Consider the following 17,501-nt stretch of genomic DNA (forward strand, 5'->3'; position numbering starts at 1 on the left):
CTCTCGGTCCAGGACTAAGCAGCAGACTCCTCCCCACGTCTCCTCTCTGGGCTTCTCTGGACTTCAGCTGCCACCAGCACACCAGACATTTCTCTATCAGTCACAGCCACTGACGACAAAGAAGAGAGGATGCAATGAAAAAGACTGTTACCAAGGGCCTACAACATGCTGCAACTACGCTTACGAGCTATGCTTTGTACAGTTTGTTTACATGCACGTGACATTATGCAAGATCCATTCATCGGTTTCTGCTTTCATCTCAGTCCAACGGTTTACCAGTTCCATGTGTTTTTACACAAAGACAGATCTTTTTTATTATTATTATTATTATTATCGTGGTCTTGCGTAACTCGGTACACACTATGCATCTGACGCCACTTTAAACGAGACGAGTGAAACCCCCCCTCCCGTCTCCTGCGTTTTCGCCGAGTCTCTTCCAGAATTGGACACAGCTCTGCATGCCACCGGTATCAAAGAGCAGCTTCCCCTCTTCTCTCTCTTTTTTTTTCTTTTCTGTGTAATACAGATTGAGCCTGTTTCACCATTCAGCCTTCTGACAACTCAGCCATGTTCATTCATGTAGAAACACGGTGCTTCCCGCTGAGGAGGAATATGCAAAAGCCTGTGCAGTCCAATAAATCTGGCTGCGTCTCTAAAGGCAGTGCCGATGACAGCCTCAGCTGTGTTCGCTGGGAAGTGAGTTAGACCGGCAAAAATAAAATAATATATATATATATATATACAGAAAAAGCATATTTTCTCTGGAGGACATATTATTAAATAAAAGGTTATAAAATAAAATAAATAAAACCCAGTGGCCAGGGTTGTGAGGAATCTGGTTTTACCTGCACTGTCTTCTTCTGGCACAGCGCCAGTGTTTATTTCCCATCAGAAAAGAAAAAGCTATGAGTCAGAAAATCCCCAGAAGGCGACTCAAGACTCCACCACCACCACCACACCCATGATTCAGTACAACACCCACCCTCTCCCCTCTCCCCTCTCCCCCTCCTCTCTCTCTCTCTCTGTCTGCTGGGTGAGGTTCAGGGGTGTGGGGAGTGTTTTTCTTTCCCCCTCCGTCCCAGTGATGTCACGTTCAAACCCTCGCTCTTGGGTTCGGGGTGCTACACCTCATCCCTAAGCGAAAGCCAAAACTCCCAACAGTTTTTTATTTATTCCCTCACAAGATTATTTCACAGGGTTGAATGGAAACCAGATGTGGAAGGAGGGGTGGGGGGAGAGGGAGGGTTTACATGCCAGATAAACAATTGGCTTTTAATGGCAGAGAGGGGAATATCAGCCACTGGAGTGCTTTTATCACAAGTGGGGCCTGCATTTTGTTCTCAGCGCAAAACTTTGTGCATAACCAGCATTTACAACCATTAAAGGAACTGCTGTTTGACGTTTGGGGAGATACTTGAATCTGGGCTGTTGTGTTGTTGACACTCAAGGGAGTTTCACCGCTACTGGCCAAGAGATACTTCCGCACATAACTTCCCCTTAAGTTATTTTTTACACTTTTTTTGTTTTTCTTTCATTCGACAAATCAGATATCCCACGATAAGACGTGAGCTTTCGGGGTGCTCGTTTCTTATTTGAAGCTACACATTTCACGGAAAGATGCGAGGTGTGAAGTACTGCACAGATTCAAGGGTAAATTATCTCTGATGAAATAAAAGCATCATCCCTCTCAGTAGGTGCCATTAAAAAAAAAAGGAATATATTTTACAGTCCTCTCTGTATGTGGGTCGGAAATGTGCTGATGAATTATACATAACGCTTGTATAATAATATATTATACAGATCTGCCTATACCAGCACCTCTGAACCTCACAGATTCACACGTTACATCTTGTGGTGTTTACACAGGGATTATTATGTGCCCGACAGTTTCTCAGCCAGGTGTCCAGGCTGGTTGCCAACCAACGTTCCCGTCCACGTCTGACCCATTACCCCGTTAAAAATCACAAATTAGCATTTTTACACCTCTTTTTTTTTTTTACCCAAGAGAAATACATAAACAAATGAACAAGATATGAGGTGTTAAATTAGAGTTTTAGATTTGCAGCTTGAGTGTTTCTCAGAGAAGTAAAAATAGCCTTTTAAATAAAGTTCTGTGCAACTAGGAAAGCAAAAAAAGAAGAAAAAGTTAAGATTGTTTACTTGACACTCTGCTCACAAACTTGAAACAAACGATTCAACTTCTTTTGACTTTAAAATGCTCTGAGATGTGAGAGCTCCTGAGGTCTCAGGACAGATCTGCAGCAGAAACAGGCTGTTTTCTGTCTGACGATGATAAGAATAATATTCATAAAGTAGCTGAGGCAGTATGATTAAGATTATTTGACAGTGTGTTACACCACCTTTTCATCTCCTCCCTGTTTTTTTTTTTTTACCAGTTATGCAAACATGAATAAATCTGGCATTGATTTTTTTTATTTTATATAATCACTCTCTTTAATTCTTGAGTTCCCTGACGTACCTCTTCTGCCAACAGCAGGATTTTAACTCCATTTGCGGCAAAGTTTCTTATGATTTCATACATTCCTATTTTATACATTATAATGTTGATTTTCAATGTTAATTATTCCTGATTTCTCACAAATAAAATGGGCTTTTTAAAATATAATACGTGTCCTTGCAGAATGACGCACAACTGAGTGAAATAATAAAAGAATGTACATGATATGACCGATATGGGTCAATCTATATCTGATATCTATCGGTTATTCCTTTGCATGTGATCAATCAGGATCACTTGAGTAGCTCTTAAAAGTGGGGCAACATTTAATATTGCATTAATTAAGCATTATTAACCATTAGTTGAGCATTATGTAATACTTATAATCATCATTTATAGAGTTTTGAGACTAATTAGTATGCAATTTATAAACAGTTGTAAATGTTTAACTGGGGATTAATAAGATCATCTATATTATGGTTAATTTTTGTATTTTCATACTTATTAAATTATTTATAAATAACCTTATCTATCAATCACAAAGCAGTTATTTATGTCATTGGTTCATAAGATCTATAAAGATTTATAAAGTGGAAGGAAATGATTAACAAACAATTTAGATGCACTTATACTGTGTGTGTGTTGATAGATGTTTTAAACACTTTCTAATACTACAATAGAAGATTAATTCAGGTAGTTACTACTAGTACTTTCATAAAAATCATTATCACAATGTAGTGTTTTATGAGTGTTAATAAATTACATATTAATCAGCGTACAAAAAACACTTATAAATGATCAATCAAGTGTTTATTAATGCTAATAAAGTTGCTTTAATCTCGTGTGACTGACATTCAAAGTGCAGGAGTGAGGTGGAGAAAAGAATGAGCACATTAGTCAGATAATGTTTTTAACAATGTTGAGAGTTTTTTATTTCCATTCATCTGGCCCTCAGCAGTTTGAGTAACGCTGTCATCGCTCATCAGTCTCGTACAGACCCTGGAGTTTCACATAGTTTCACCATAAACTCCTCTACACACCTCGCAGAGCGACTTGCAGCCTTCCGGGGGAAATGTTTCCGGCTTCAGGCCACGGAAAACCAGCTGTGCCACGGACGCTCAAGGGTGTGGGGGTGGATAGACAGAGGGAGAGGGAGGGAGAGAGAGCGGAGGAATGAGGAGGTCGACTTCCAAAGCACCAGCTGACCCAAACTGAGCCCTGAGGACAGGTTTAGAGTCAGCCAGGTAATTACGAGGCCCCTGCAGCTCCGAATAAGCGCGTTGAGATGTGATGAGGGTTTTTGAGAGGAGGCCGGACTGGTTTTTCCAGCAACATAAAATGTAGAATTTGGATTTGTTTCAGCTGCTGCTCTGCCTCAGACCCACGGTGATCAGCAAACCTGGCTCTTAGATAGATGAATGTTGCAGATTAGGTTTATTATACATCACTGGAGGGCTCAGAGCAGGTATTTGGCTTCAAAGACATGTCAACCTGCAGCACCGGCTCTGTCAGAGGCTGAATTTATGACCTTGCAATGCACATATATAGTCTGACCTCTCCGTCCACACACGCCTTTATCTGCTCTCAGGTCAGTTCAGTTTCCCCCTCAAGTTCTCAGTGGTACGAGCTGGTTTTCCTTCTAAAATGAGATGACGGCTCAGTCAGAATGGGTCCCCTTTGTTTCTAGGAATAATAAACTATGATGTCTTGTCATTTTATTGCATGTGTCATTATCAGTTTTTAAAAAAAAATCTTTTTTTTTCACAATATATTCAATAAATATACAGGAACTGTGGACTTTTTGTAGAACAGTTAGAAGATAATTTGGGAAAGAAGACACTAATCTATATATATTTTAAACATGAATCTTTTTAGGCTGATCTTTTTTGCCCAGATTGCAGGAATTTCGAGTCTGACGAGGTCAAATAAAGGACTTTGGATTTATAATACATGATGGGTCGGGCTCCAATTGGCTGTCTCCGGGTAAAGTACCATGCAGAGTGGACTTGGGCAGTGTACCAGACTGCATCTCTTTAGCAAGCACTGTGCACTCTGAAAAGTTAACGCTGGAAAGCAGCAGACATCGTACCTATTTGGCAAAGGAAACATTCATCAATCAATGGTAAAAAACAAAACAAAAAACAAAACACTAAGTCAAACCAATATGGCGAAACTATAAAGTGACGTTTCTGTCTTTAGCTGGGAACGTTTTTTTAATACAGCAGGGTGACATGAACACGGCGGGACAGGTCTAATACTTCTGATGCAAAGCCAGGTCTAAAAATGTTGAAGATTTTGCTTTCTGGCAAAGAGATGTTCCTCTCATGTTCCTAAAATATAAAGCTACAGCTGGAAGCCAGTTATCTTAACTTAGCAAAAAAAAAACAAATATAACCCTAAAAATTGACTTACAAGTTCATATATTAACATTTTATACCTCATTTGTTGACTGATGGATTTAACACATGAGATAAAACAGCTTACACAGAGAGCAAACTGAAACATCTCCCTCTGTCTGTTTGTGCTAAGATGCGGTGATAACTGGCTGCTGGCTGTAGCTTCATTTTTAAAGGACAGATGTGAGAAATCTTCAATCTTCTCATCCAGTTCAAACATTTTTTCTTTTTAACCACTTATTCTAATAGTCCTCTGGAGACATAATTACAATCTAAATCAGAAATCAAAAGCTTTTTTTTTGTTTTGTGAAGTTTTGGGCAGCTGTGGTGCGGTTGACATTATTACATTTAGACATGACTATACTTCGACCTCGGATCAATTATAGAAACATTAGTAAACACCCTATAGCATAAAAAACAGGCCATTTGTAAAGCACTCATCGAAGAGGAGCCGAGTGCCTGTAAGCATAACAAAACGACAACATGGTGGCTGGTTTTCATGACAGGTTTGAGGCATTATGGTGACTGCTGAAGTGAATTCCTTCCTTTGACGTGTGACACTACTAAACATGATCGGGCCCACTTGTTTTGACTCTTCAGCCGAGGTCCTGTCCAATGTTTGTCTCATCTCCCACAGGCAGAGTTTCTGGAAAATGTTCATTCCACATAGAGATTTTACACATTTAAACGACATTATTTAAAAAAAAAAAAAAAAAGTTTGTTCAATAAAATACTTCTGACCATCAGTGCTTCTCTCACGTACATGTACAAGAAGTACAGTTTGTAACTGTAAAATGGAAAAAAAACAAAAGAGGAAAGCGACAGCGGCCGCCGTGTGCCGCCGTCGCTTCGACAGGCTGCTGAGCCGAACGCGGCTCCACATCAAGTATGTCAGTGATTCTCGAGCCGATCGCTCCGTTGTCAGGTAGAGTTTGTCCTGGGAGATTTTTCTGTACACTGTGTACAACTGCCCCTCTTTCCGTCAGCGGAGGGGGGGGGGCTGTCAAGAGGTGCAAATGACATCTGTAGTGGTTAATGATTGAGCGTGATGGGAGAACAAGAAACAGGAGGAGTGACGCCTTTGTCGCCATCGTCGCCGTCCGCTGAAAGGCTCGTTGTTTTCTTGGCAGTGGTCCCTTTCAGCTTCCATTTTTCAAAATTTTCAGTAGAGTTGCGGATTAGGCCACCAGCCAACAGCGTTTAAGGTTAACTCGTCTATCCCCCTGGGCCAAACCCCAACCCAAAACTTACCCCCCCCCCTGTGCATTTCTCTCCCAGCCCATCCATCCATCTTCATCGGCCGCTCGCAGTGGGAGCTGCTGCTCTCTTTAAATACTTCCTGCCCTTCAGTCCGCTCCGCTCTTGGCTCTTTTGCAGGGTGACTCAGCCCCCAGCGCTAGATGAACTTGAAGCACTTGGTCTTGTCGTGGGGTAAACGAGTCTTAAACAGCACCGAGTCCACCCGGAACTGCGTGTACAGCAGCGGCATGTAGCCGTACACTTTGACAAAGAAGTTGATGCACTTGTGGCGCTCGTGGAAATGTGAGTCGTCGTGCGAAAGGGCCTGAGGGCAGCCGGGGCAGCGGAAAGTCCAACGAGACGTCACCTAGGGGAGATAAAGATCAGTCAGTGTGTGAATATGCAGTATGTGGAAAATATTTTAGGATGTTCATACATGCGGAGCAGCACAGAGACCAAACCAGACACAGCAAGTCAGTCAAACTTTGGATTTTTTAAGTTCCTGAGTATGACATGCAAGAGGCTGCAGCTATGGTAACCGAGAACATCAGCATGGTCAGCCAATCACAGGCAATAACCTCGATGCTACTAAAAAAAAGAAAAAAAGAAAAAAATGTGTGTCAATGTGTGTACCCTTTTTTGTTACTGTTATTATTATTTTTATATTATTCCTATTATTTCTTAACTTGTCAGCTTGTACCTTATGTCATGATATCTCTTTTTGTCTGACCTCATGATTGTACGGTTCATTACTTTTCAATAAAAGGGGAAAACAAAAATAACAAAGTTGGCGTGTATTTGACCGGATGAAAAGAGAGTTTAGGCTACTGTTGGCATGTCTGTCCAGCTCTTTATTTGATCGCAGCAGGATTCAAACAAGTAAAATGTTACAAACACATGTTGCTGAAGGCTTTTTTGTTTTACAACTTCTAAAGCAAAGCACCGTTTAAAAATCTGAATAAATATCTAATTTTAAATAAATTAAAATCATTTTAGAAGCTAAATGTGGTTATGTTAGAACAAAATAAAATCTGATTATTTATTACTGCACGCACGGTGAGTGATGCTGACTTGACTTAGTTGTTTAGCATTATATCATTCACATTTTTGACATTAACCAGCTGAAAATGCTAAAAAACAAAAACATTTAACCAACTCACTGAGAGAACTCGCTTCTAACAAGTTGCTGCTAACTTCTAGCTAACGTTGCTATTTCAACAAACAACAACTAACAAACTACTCTGATGGCGTTTAGAAATGAGAAGTTGAAGCACAAACAACCATCTGGACTCAAGACCAATTATTCAAACTAAAACACGGCTAATGTGCCACTGTTACATTCGCCATGCAAGAGCGTAAAGGATTTAAGCATGAGGTCAATTTAGTAACGGACATACAAGTGAATAGAAATACTGGAGAAATGAAATAACATCCCTGAAACTGAGTCTGAATGTTGTCAATTCAGCATCAGTGATGCACAGCAAAAGCAATTTATTTTCTGCTTTATTTGGACTAAAAGAGGAAATACAGTCAGTCTGTCACCATTTAGGACTCCACGACGTTCAAACTTGCCCCAAATTCATTATTCACAAGGCTTATTCCTAGCAGCGAAATGCTGTCATGCAACACGCTCCATCAAAGCCGGCCTTAATTCCCCTCTGAAACACCCCTGAATATTAACACCCCTCTAAATCAAAACTAACTTAAATTGAGGACTGCAATGGTGTTTCTGTTCCAACAGCTTCCCTGGCTTGATTGCTATAATTATTTGTCTAGCCATAAATACGCTCTTCTGTAATAAATGTCCTTCCAATAAGAATCCAGGAGGAAAACCAGGCAGAACGCACCAATTCGATCTTGTGTTTTTGATTTACTATTTGTGTGGAGTATTGGATGTGTCAGTTTGAGTAATGGTGAAGCTAAGTGGGCAAAAATATAAATACACAAGGCCTGAGGGAGATACAATGCTCGTCGATGCTGAGCCGAGCCAGGCAGAGCAGAGCAGAGCAGAGCAGAGCGGAGCGGAGCAGCGCCGGGCTACGTGCTCCGTCACTGACCTTGATGGGTGGTTTGCGGGTGATGTGAGATACCAGGAAGTTCATGGCGATGTCCTCGCAGTTGATGTACTCATCCACCATGTCCCTGATGGCCTGGGGCATCACGTAGGAGTACAGATAGGCGTAGTACTACAAGAACAAAGAGAGTTTGGTGTGATAACGTTAGGATACAGTTAGAAGATACATTTGCAAAAGTTTTTTTTTTACATTTTTGATACTTTTTATTTAGTTTTTTCAATTTAAGGGAAAACAAGCTGACAACAAGCTCTGAAGGAAAATTAAAGAAAGAAAGAAAAACAGATACAAATGTGGGGGCTCCTCTGTTGATAATATTATTATGTATAATATCCAGGGTCTTTAAATGTTAATGTGTAGCATCCTCTATTGTTTTGATAGAAGCAGCCTATTTCTCCCATTTCCTGGGAAGGGTGAGGTCGCTCCTCTAGATCTGAGAGAGAAACTCATCTTTTCCATTGAACACATTTCCGTCCAGACCCTAATTTCCTGACTTCTCAGTGAGTAATTGAGTAATTAGATGTGTATCATGTAAATAAATTATGCAATTAACTGTTTGTTGTACAAAATAACTAACCCAAATAACTTCAGATGAGACCAAACCCAGATAAGTATTAAAATAAATATATTTCCATTTTCCATACTTTTCCAGACCTGGAAATGTATAATATCAAATTCCATACTTTTCCATACTTGCATAGGAACCCTGTTTATGCCAGCACTTTGTTATAGCCTTCTTTTTTAATAATCACATTCTTGTTTAATAGAGGACCATGACATTGTTAGGAACTAAGTATCCCAAAATCTTTCCCACAGTCATACATACTTGACCCCAAAAGGGTTGAATTCTTGGGAGTGACCCGTGTTCATGTTTCTGCACAGCCTCCATCGCTGTTCTTGTGATTGAGAGAATTTGCTTTTTTTAAAGAAGTGTAAATGAATGAAAAAACTAATCAAATGTTTCCAGCCAAATATTCTCCACTTCAATGAACTCGTAGATGAAGGCTGTGCAACTCCATATGGAACGCCAATCCTCCTCTGATATTCCCAATTAAAGGTTTTTTTTGCTATTATTATTTTTGCATTAGTTTTTTTGTTGGTTGTTTTTGGCGAGCGTAAAAGGTACAAGATCTGACCTTGTGGAAGAACGCAGCTCCCGTCAGGACCATGGAGAGCTCACAGGAGTAGTTGGAGTTGTAGAGCCACGACTGATGGTTGACGTCCCACGCGTGATACCTCCCAGGGAAACCCACGATGCGGTCTCTGGCCTCGCGCCACACTCTGCGAAACACCACCAAACACACGCACACACACACACACACAGCAAGTCAGCACAACGCCTCATTTTCAATCGGCTGATTAACACCAACTCTGACAAATGTTTTATGGGAAACTTTTATTTCTTTTTATTGTGGTTATTTGTTACTTTGATATTGTCTACTCTACTATATATTACTTTGGATTCCACTCGTCTATCTGTGCACACGCCGCTCTTCTGCATCCATCTGTTTCAACCTGTCAGCTGTGTTTGCAGAGCGGTAACCGTTTTTCTTGTGGGAGTAATTAAATAACCATTCTCTTGTCTTCTATTATTGTGTGACAGTTTTATCATCTATCATTATTTAAAACCAAAACATCAAACAGACAGCAGCCAAGTCACTGCATGAGAAAAAAAACACATCTACAGACACGGAGAAGATGCCGGAAATCTCAAACGAGCTCATGTGACTTTAAAGCAGTCAGATGGTGCATAAAGTGTTCGTCGTTGGTGGAGCTGGAGATGAGGAAACATTCCTGGGTAACTCTGAGATAATTCATGACGAATGACCCCGTACACAAACGGTGACAGGGCCAATTTTTGCCTGCCTGGACAAGCTGCTGCAGCACTAAGTTGTAGACAAGTCTGAGTGAAGGGAGGAGTGGGGAGCACAAAAATAACTGAGCAGCACACTTGATCTTTTTTAATGGGTTTAAACACGGCCTTCAAATTCAGCTTATCCAAGTAAAACATTAGCAAATGAATCATGAAAACGAGAAGCTTGACAACAAGTTTCCCTCTTTGCTTCCTCTGCTTCAGTCCGGTGGTTGGTTGACTTTCTCCGTCTCATTCAGTTTTTCTTTTCAGGAATGTAATGCTTTTGCAATCTTTTGTTTTTCTTCTGACAACAGACAAAGACCTCCGTGTTTATTTTATGGTGTTTCTGTGTTCACCTCTCCCTACATCTCCTGTGAAGATCTTCCCTCCCAGTTGTGGATTTCTTTTTTTCCCCCCTACAAAAATTATCAATCAACATTACATCAGTGTGTACAGGTTCATACGCTCCGTCGCCGTCCCTTACCTGAACCCGAACATGATCTCATCGTGGCGGAGATGAGCATCGTCATCGATTGAAAGGATGGCCTCGGTTTCCACGGCGTCCCAGGGAAGGAAGCGGTTGTTGAGGCTGTTTTTCTCCGTGCGAACGACCTGCAGGGACGAGACAAGACACAACTTGGTGAGAGCTTTTAGAGCAGCGGAGGAGCAGCAGAGTAGTAGTAGGTGCTTTTCTGTAGAGCCACTGGTGGTTAAGGCCGTCCCAGAACTGTCAGGCAGCTGTCTGACATGATGATATGATTAAAGTTGAATTCGGCGGTGAAAAACTGCATGTCATGCATGTGTTAAGTGCTTTTTAAAGATCGACTTCAGAGCCTGGGTGTACCCATGCTGCTTTGCGCGCAGTTTTATTCGCTCTGCAAGTCAGCCTGGAAACCATGGACCCAATTTTTCCCTCAACAAGGGAGCCAATCACAGAACGGGGGAGGGGTCTGCAACACGATGACGACTCACCAAAGCGACTTCGTTGATAGCTTCGACGATCCAACATGGCGGCAGACGCTTTACCTTTCAATGCAGCGTTAGAAAGTGTTTTAAGTAATTTAGACTGCAAGTTTATTTTGAAAAAAGAGCAACGTTTAGCGTTTTTTGTCGCTCTACATACCTGATCGGGGATGATTGATACGATTGGCTATAAGCTACGTACAGACGCATTTGATAGACATTCATAGCGCCCAATAAACAGCTCTGGGCTTTCGTAAACCACGCCTCAAATACGAATAAATGAACGGGTGGTTCCCAGGCTGAATCTCAGTCTACATTGAGATGAGCTCTGGTGTTAGCCAAGCTATCGTTTTCATAACTTTTCCAACCAACCAACCTTCATAAAACTCAAGATATTCAGTTTACAAAGATACACTCGAGCAGCAACTCCTCAATTTTTAATGGGAACCTGAGAAGAGCATGGTAAATATACCTGTTATGATAATCCACTAACCAATTAATGGAGTTGATTGATTAAAATTAGGAACATATGAGCTTGTTCAGACTCTCACATCTCACCACTTGTCCACAGATCCTCCGTCACAACGTAATGGTGTGATTATGAACTGGATGAATATTTTATTTTTCAGGTTTAATTCGAAAGCACACATTTTTATTATTCATGGGCGTCAGACTTTTTCACATCCTTCTAGTAAAGCTGCTGTAATTTGTTCAGACTCCTGGAGAGTTTCAAAGAGGCTCTGAGCCAAAAGCTCTTTGTGAAGTATTTAAGCAAACTGCACCACCTTTGACACACTTTGCAGATTAACTAACATCATCCAATGAATATATGAGCACAACTGTTGAATGAAAGTTTTTTTTTTTTTTTTCTCTCTCACCACAATGGGAAGGCCGATGTCGGGCCACAGCAGATCGTCTGAAGGAGGTTTGGGCGAGTTCCACACCACCACCACCTTGTTGAGGTAGGGCAGCCCGTTCAGCCGCTCCAGAGAGTTCATCAGCACCTCCTCCCGCTCGTACGTCAGCATCACCACCGTGAACTGTTCTCGCGGGACGTTCCCTCCTAAAGCCGCCTGGAACTCCTTCCCCGAGCCGCCGGTGCCGCCGCCGATGGGCCTGAACCCGGTGCCGGAGCCCAGGAACTTGGCTTCGGAGGGCAACACGGGGTCGAGGGGGGTGTGAGGGAACAGGTGGAACGGCCCCGGGGCGCGGTTCCACGCTCTGTAGGTGTCCGCCGCCGTGTACGTGAAGTTGCGGAGAAAGCGCGGCGAAGCGTAGGGCGGCTCCGTCTCGACGGGGCCCAGGTCCAGATCGCCGTTGTCGGCCAGGTTGGCGTCGGTTCCCGCCAGCTTCCCGGCCTTGTGCGGGATCTCCTGGGCCGGCTCCTCTTTGATGGGCGCGGCGGGAACCTGGATGCTGGTCCTGATGCTGGCGAGGACGGTGCTGAGGACGTTCTCCGAGGTGGAGAAGTACGTCTCCCACAGGAAGCGTCCCTGCCGCCGCATGGCCAGCATGTCGTTGTCGGAGAGGCTGCGCAGCAGGAAGTGCAGCTCCGTGACGCGAGGCTTGGGCACGACGATGACGGCCTCGCTCCAGCGGATGAACTGGTGGTACGGCAGCCGGGAGTGGTCGCCCAGCACCACGGGGATGGCGCCGACCTCCAGGGCCTCGAAGAGCCTCATGCCGCAGCCGGCGGACGCCACCAGCTGCCCGTCGCCCGGAGCGATCACCAGAGCGAAGGTGGAGGCCCTGAGCACCTCCATGCGCTCCTCCCGGTCCCCGCACAGCGCCCACTCCGTCGGCAGGCTGGGCCGCGGGCTCTTGCAGGTGAACTCCACCAGCACCTGGTCCAGGTGGCTGTCCTGCACCGCCTTCAGCGTGCCGATGATGCGGTCGTCGTAGTCGGCCGGCGGGTCGCCCTCCATCTCCTCCTCGAAGGACTGCGGCGGCGCCTCCTGCAGGCTGCTCCTCAGCGACTCCACGCGCTCCCCCTGGAAGGTGAAGAGGTATTTCCTCTTCACGGGCACCTGCGGGGGAACCTCCAGGAAGTTCGGCTCCGAGAGCGCGTGGACCAGCGGCGACACCACCAGGTCGAAGCCCTCGCGGTACTGCTGCTCGAAGAAGGTGGACTGAGCCACGGCCGCTCGCCCCGTGCTCACGTTGTACAGGAAGTTCTGCGTCATGGACTTTCTGGAGAGGTGCACCAGCACGTGGTTGTGTCCGTCCGACCGCCAGTAGGGGAGAGCTTTGAGCTGCTTCTCCAGCTCCGACGGAGACGGAGACGGAGACGGAGACGACGGCGAGGAGGACGACGACGACTCCTGCAGCTCGCCGACCAGCACCAGGTACAGACAGGCGATGCTGGGGTTGTCGGTTACGTAAATGTTGCTCTTCACCGACGCCGCGAACGCCTGCTTCACCAGCGGGTCCAGGTGCTCCCCCCACGCGTACGAGCCCGTGTCGTAGACGTAAACGGGAAACCCGGACGTGAGCGGGCAGCGTCCGTAGTCGAAGCAGGAGCGCAGGCGGCAGGAGCGCGAGGACTTGGGCGGCGGCAGCCCGGCGTCCTCTTTGTCCGGCAGCAACCGCACCGGCAGCGAGAGCTTGGGCTGGTTCTGCGCCATGAGCTCTTTGTACGAGTGCTCCGTCTGGCTGATGACGTTCTTCAGCTGCAGCAGGTCCTGCTTGGCGCTGTCGATGCTGCGCTTGCACGCCTCGATGCGCAGGTTGAGCCGCGCGATCTCCCCGTTGAGCTCCTGCCGCTTGGCCTCCAGCTGCAGCAGCTCCTCGCTGACCGACTCCCGGATGCGGCAGAGGTCCTGCACGTGCTTGGCCTCGCACAGCTCGCCGCCGGGCCGCGGGCCGAAGATCCGCTTGTCGGGGCCGCCGGCCTCGTCGATGGTGGTGAGGTAGTAGTGGGCGATGAGCGGGAAGAAGACCAGGATGAAGAAGAGCATGAAACTGAGCCACGTGAGACGCACGCGCCGCAGCACCCACGGCTGCCCCCCGGCCCCCACCCCGCCACCGTTACGCTGCATCGTGGACTCGACCTCAGTCTGCTCCTCGCCCCGCCAGGGAACCGTTGCTATTATGGGGATCAGCAGCAGCCATGATCGACCTTGTCAAGCAAGGGCGGCGGGATACTAAATCATCAAAACCGGGGTGTGAGCAGCTCTGTCCTTCTCTAAAAGGTCGCCCGAGGCCGCTCGCCTCCTCCTCAGCGCTGCGTGGTCGTGGGTGTCGGCGACGGATTCGGCCTCACCTGTGCTCCGACACGAACTCCGCTGCGTTACAGCCGCCACACACAGATGCCATTTTTTATCATGAGGGTTTAGCTTATTCTTCCAAATGTGTCAGAAAACCGTCCCGCGGCTGGGGAGGGGAGCCCCTCGACGGGCGGCGCATGGCTGCTCACAGGTCAGTGAGGTCGCCGGGTGTTTCTATCCTGCATGCGCTCATTTTCAGCCCTTATCGGTAAAATCCTCTGGAGATGGAGAGGCAGAAATGTTGTCGTCCCCCCTGCTCCTCCTCCTCCTCCTCCTCCTCCTTCTCCTCAACACAGGAACCTGAGACAGAAGAAGAGAAAAAAGAACCAATGAGTGACAAAGATTATCTGCAGCAAGATCAAAAACTGCTCAACTTAGGGATGTCACGATTACTTGTTTTCAGAATTAAACGCGGTATTAAACGCCACAATTAATTAATCGTAAAGCTTCCTAAATACCGTCACTTCCTAAAAAAGATTATGTCGGAACTACTATATCAGCAGATGTGCGCCAAAATAAAGGTAAATGCTCAGATACTGGTCCATGGAACATAACATTGAATTGGTAGGAATTAAAATGTTAGAGTGTCATTTGTATTTAAAAAAAATAACAAAACAAAAAACGATTAAAATAAACGTAAACATTTGGTATAGATGACAATTTATGACCTGAATATTTCAAACACTTCCACTGGGAGATTAATAATTAGTCATATATTCATAGATACTTGAAATATTTTGTGTAAACAATTAATAATGTAATTATATTTTGACTATATTTGATTTTACACATTCATAGTGTTGTGAAATGAATTAATGCATAATAATCATGATAATCGTAACACTGTGATTATTTATCTGACAATAATCGTACCAAGAAAATGTATAATCGTGACATCCCTAGTTCAACTACAAGAAAGCGTGAGTGGAGCTGAACGTTTTTTCTTGGTTTTTTTTTGTTCTAAGATGTCTGATGGTTTTCATGCACCTTGTTAAACAGTAAAGAACATTAAAGTGGATGTTTATTCTGGCTTTCTGCTATCAGAAGCTGTAAAAAAAAAAAAAGTGAGTGAGACTCGGCAGCTCATCCTGTTTTTCCACTGCATTCTGCACATGATTGCTCGGTCAAGGAAGAAGAAGAAAAATCATCAGTGTGCTGCTGAATGAATGCCAGGGGATATCTTTCGCTTTCAATTTCCTTTCTTTTCAAAATTGCAGCACAGAGGGGGGGGCATCACTGGTAAACTACACACAGTAGGCAAACCCGACACCAACAGCACCACCAGCAAATCTCATTAAAGGCCTCCTCCTGCATCCCGACCTCATCACTGACTCAAATTACTGAGCCTCCCTGATAACGCTCCATCTCAGAGAGCTGATGTAGAATTATCTCCGCGAGTCCAGAGGAGAGAAAGACTCAAAGGAAACACGGAGGGAGAGAAAGAGAGAGTGAGAGAGAAAAAAAGGAAAAGAAAAACTCAGCTGCATCCTCTGATGCAGGCGCTTTTCTCCTGCCAGTTTTATTTCGGAGTTTGTAGGATGATCCCGAGGCCACTGGAGGTTGAGCTTTCAGACTAACAGCGGCTTATGTCCCATCTTCCCATCAATGCAAGAATAACTCAAATTCTTTCTCTTCAGCCGACTCTCACCTCATGTTAGGTAATGGTTTAAGAATAAACAGAAAAAAAAAGTGAAGACCTTGGGAGCTGCTTTTTCTAGTTAAAAAAAAAAAAAAAGACAGCTCTCGGCTAAAATCCATAGCAACACTGGAAGTTACATTAACTCCCCTTAAGGAGGCGAAGACGCCTGTGAAATATCACTTCATCTGGAGTTTAATCTAAACTTGAGCACAGATCGTTTCTTTTCCACACGCAGCAGCAGCAGCAGACTGTGTGTGCTGTACAGCGCAGGCCCCGAGGATGTCAGCCGATAGGCCAGGTGCCAAACAGCCCTTATCAAAACGCATTGCTAAACCCACAACAACACCGAGAGGCGGCTTTGATAGAGCAGCACGATTCAGAGAGTGACACAAGCACAGAAAAAAAAAAAAAAAAACAGGGGTGAAAAGGAATGCAGGTGGTGTTTACTGTACCATGTGCCGACATAACAGCGCCTCTTGATAAGGATTATTATACCCTGGGCGACCTCTGAATTCAAACCTCAAACCTGTGGGTGTAACGTTTTCATTACAGCTCGGCGAGATCACAGAGGTGACAGATACCATCTTAAAACCAAACACAGTTTAAAAAAAGAAAAAGTCTTTTCTTCTGTCTGCGTCAACTCATCCTTTCCCTCTGCTGCCTCCATGTGACCGGCATTTCTCATGTTTTCGAGATTTCTTACTCTCCTGAAAACGCAGCATCTTGCAGTACAGCTGGTGTGTGTGTGTGTGTGTGTGTTACGCCTGTCAAGGAGAGGAATGAGGAAAGGAGAGGTAACCAGCCAGTCACCTAAAAACACTCCTGTGTGTCTCACTGTAGCTGCATGTCTGGACTGAATGCACCTTAAATCTTACATACTAGCAACATAAACACACAACTGTTGTTTAAATTGTTTAGTTGTTTTTTTTTTTTGATTAATCATTGCTACTATGACATTTCCAAATGAGAAATATCCAATGTCCGAAAGAGGCAGAATCTCTGAATGTCATTTCTGTCTGATATTCAGTTTAATGTCTTTAATGTTTATTAAAAAAAGCTGTAAAATCATCATATTGGAGAAGCTTTAAACACGTTTTGTAATAGACTCAATATATTCACATAGAAAAAATAGTATTTGTTACCAATTTTCTGATGATTTACTGTTAGCACTGATTGGTTAGCTATTTTGCAGTGAATTGGTTCATCCTTTACAAAGAACAAAGAACTGAAAAGCTCATCACAATCTCTCAAAGTCTTATTCTGTAAAAAACCTGACGTATTCCATTTGCTTTGATGTAAGACAGGGGAAAGAAACAGTAAATCATCGATCGTTGCATTTGAAAAATGACTGAAACGACTTCTTTCCGCTTGATAACGAAGAGATCAGTTTGTCTCGGCCCTAATTTCGTCTCGAGTGTTCAATACGAGGAGGGAAATTGTGATGTGAAGGATGTGAAGGTCAAGATTCATTTCTGCCTCCTCATCCTCAATCAGCATACAGCGTGTCAGACAGAGCTGCATGATTGAGCAGCACCTGGATACATCACCGACCAAACAGACTCCAAATGACCATCAGACCATATAAGGCCGTCCTAAACCATTATTTTTCTCCC

At 44.3% G+C, this 17,501-nt stretch overlaps 1 protein-coding gene across 1 annotated transcript in view; it reads right to left on the reverse strand.

Moving 5' to 3' along the window:
• Positions 1-5,974: 5,974 nt before the first annotated feature.
• extl3 (exostosin-like glycosyltransferase 3) overlaps positions 5,975-17,501 on the reverse strand; it is a 36,050-nt gene continuing 24,523 nt past the window's right edge. The window contains exons 2-6 of the mRNA XM_085770594.1: positions 11,862-14,549; positions 10,505-10,632; positions 9,302-9,446; positions 8,151-8,279; positions 5,975-6,460 (exon numbers count right to left, since the gene is read on the reverse strand). Coding sequence (XP_085626720.1) covers positions 6,251-6,460; positions 8,151-8,279; positions 9,302-9,446; positions 10,505-10,632; positions 11,862-14,021 — 2,772 coding nt within the window. The 5' untranslated portion in view covers positions 14,022-14,549 and the 3' untranslated portion in view covers positions 5,975-6,250. The remainder of the gene's footprint in view (positions 6,461-8,150; positions 8,280-9,301; positions 9,447-10,504; positions 10,633-11,861; positions 14,550-17,501) is intronic.

The sequence above is a fragment of the Trachurus japonicus genome, chromosome 24, assembly GCF_045865225.1.
Source record: "Trachurus japonicus isolate A0001 chromosome 24, Traja_1.0".
In the NCBI taxonomy this organism is placed as follows: Eukaryota; Metazoa; Chordata; class Actinopteri; order Carangiformes; family Carangidae; genus Trachurus; species Trachurus japonicus.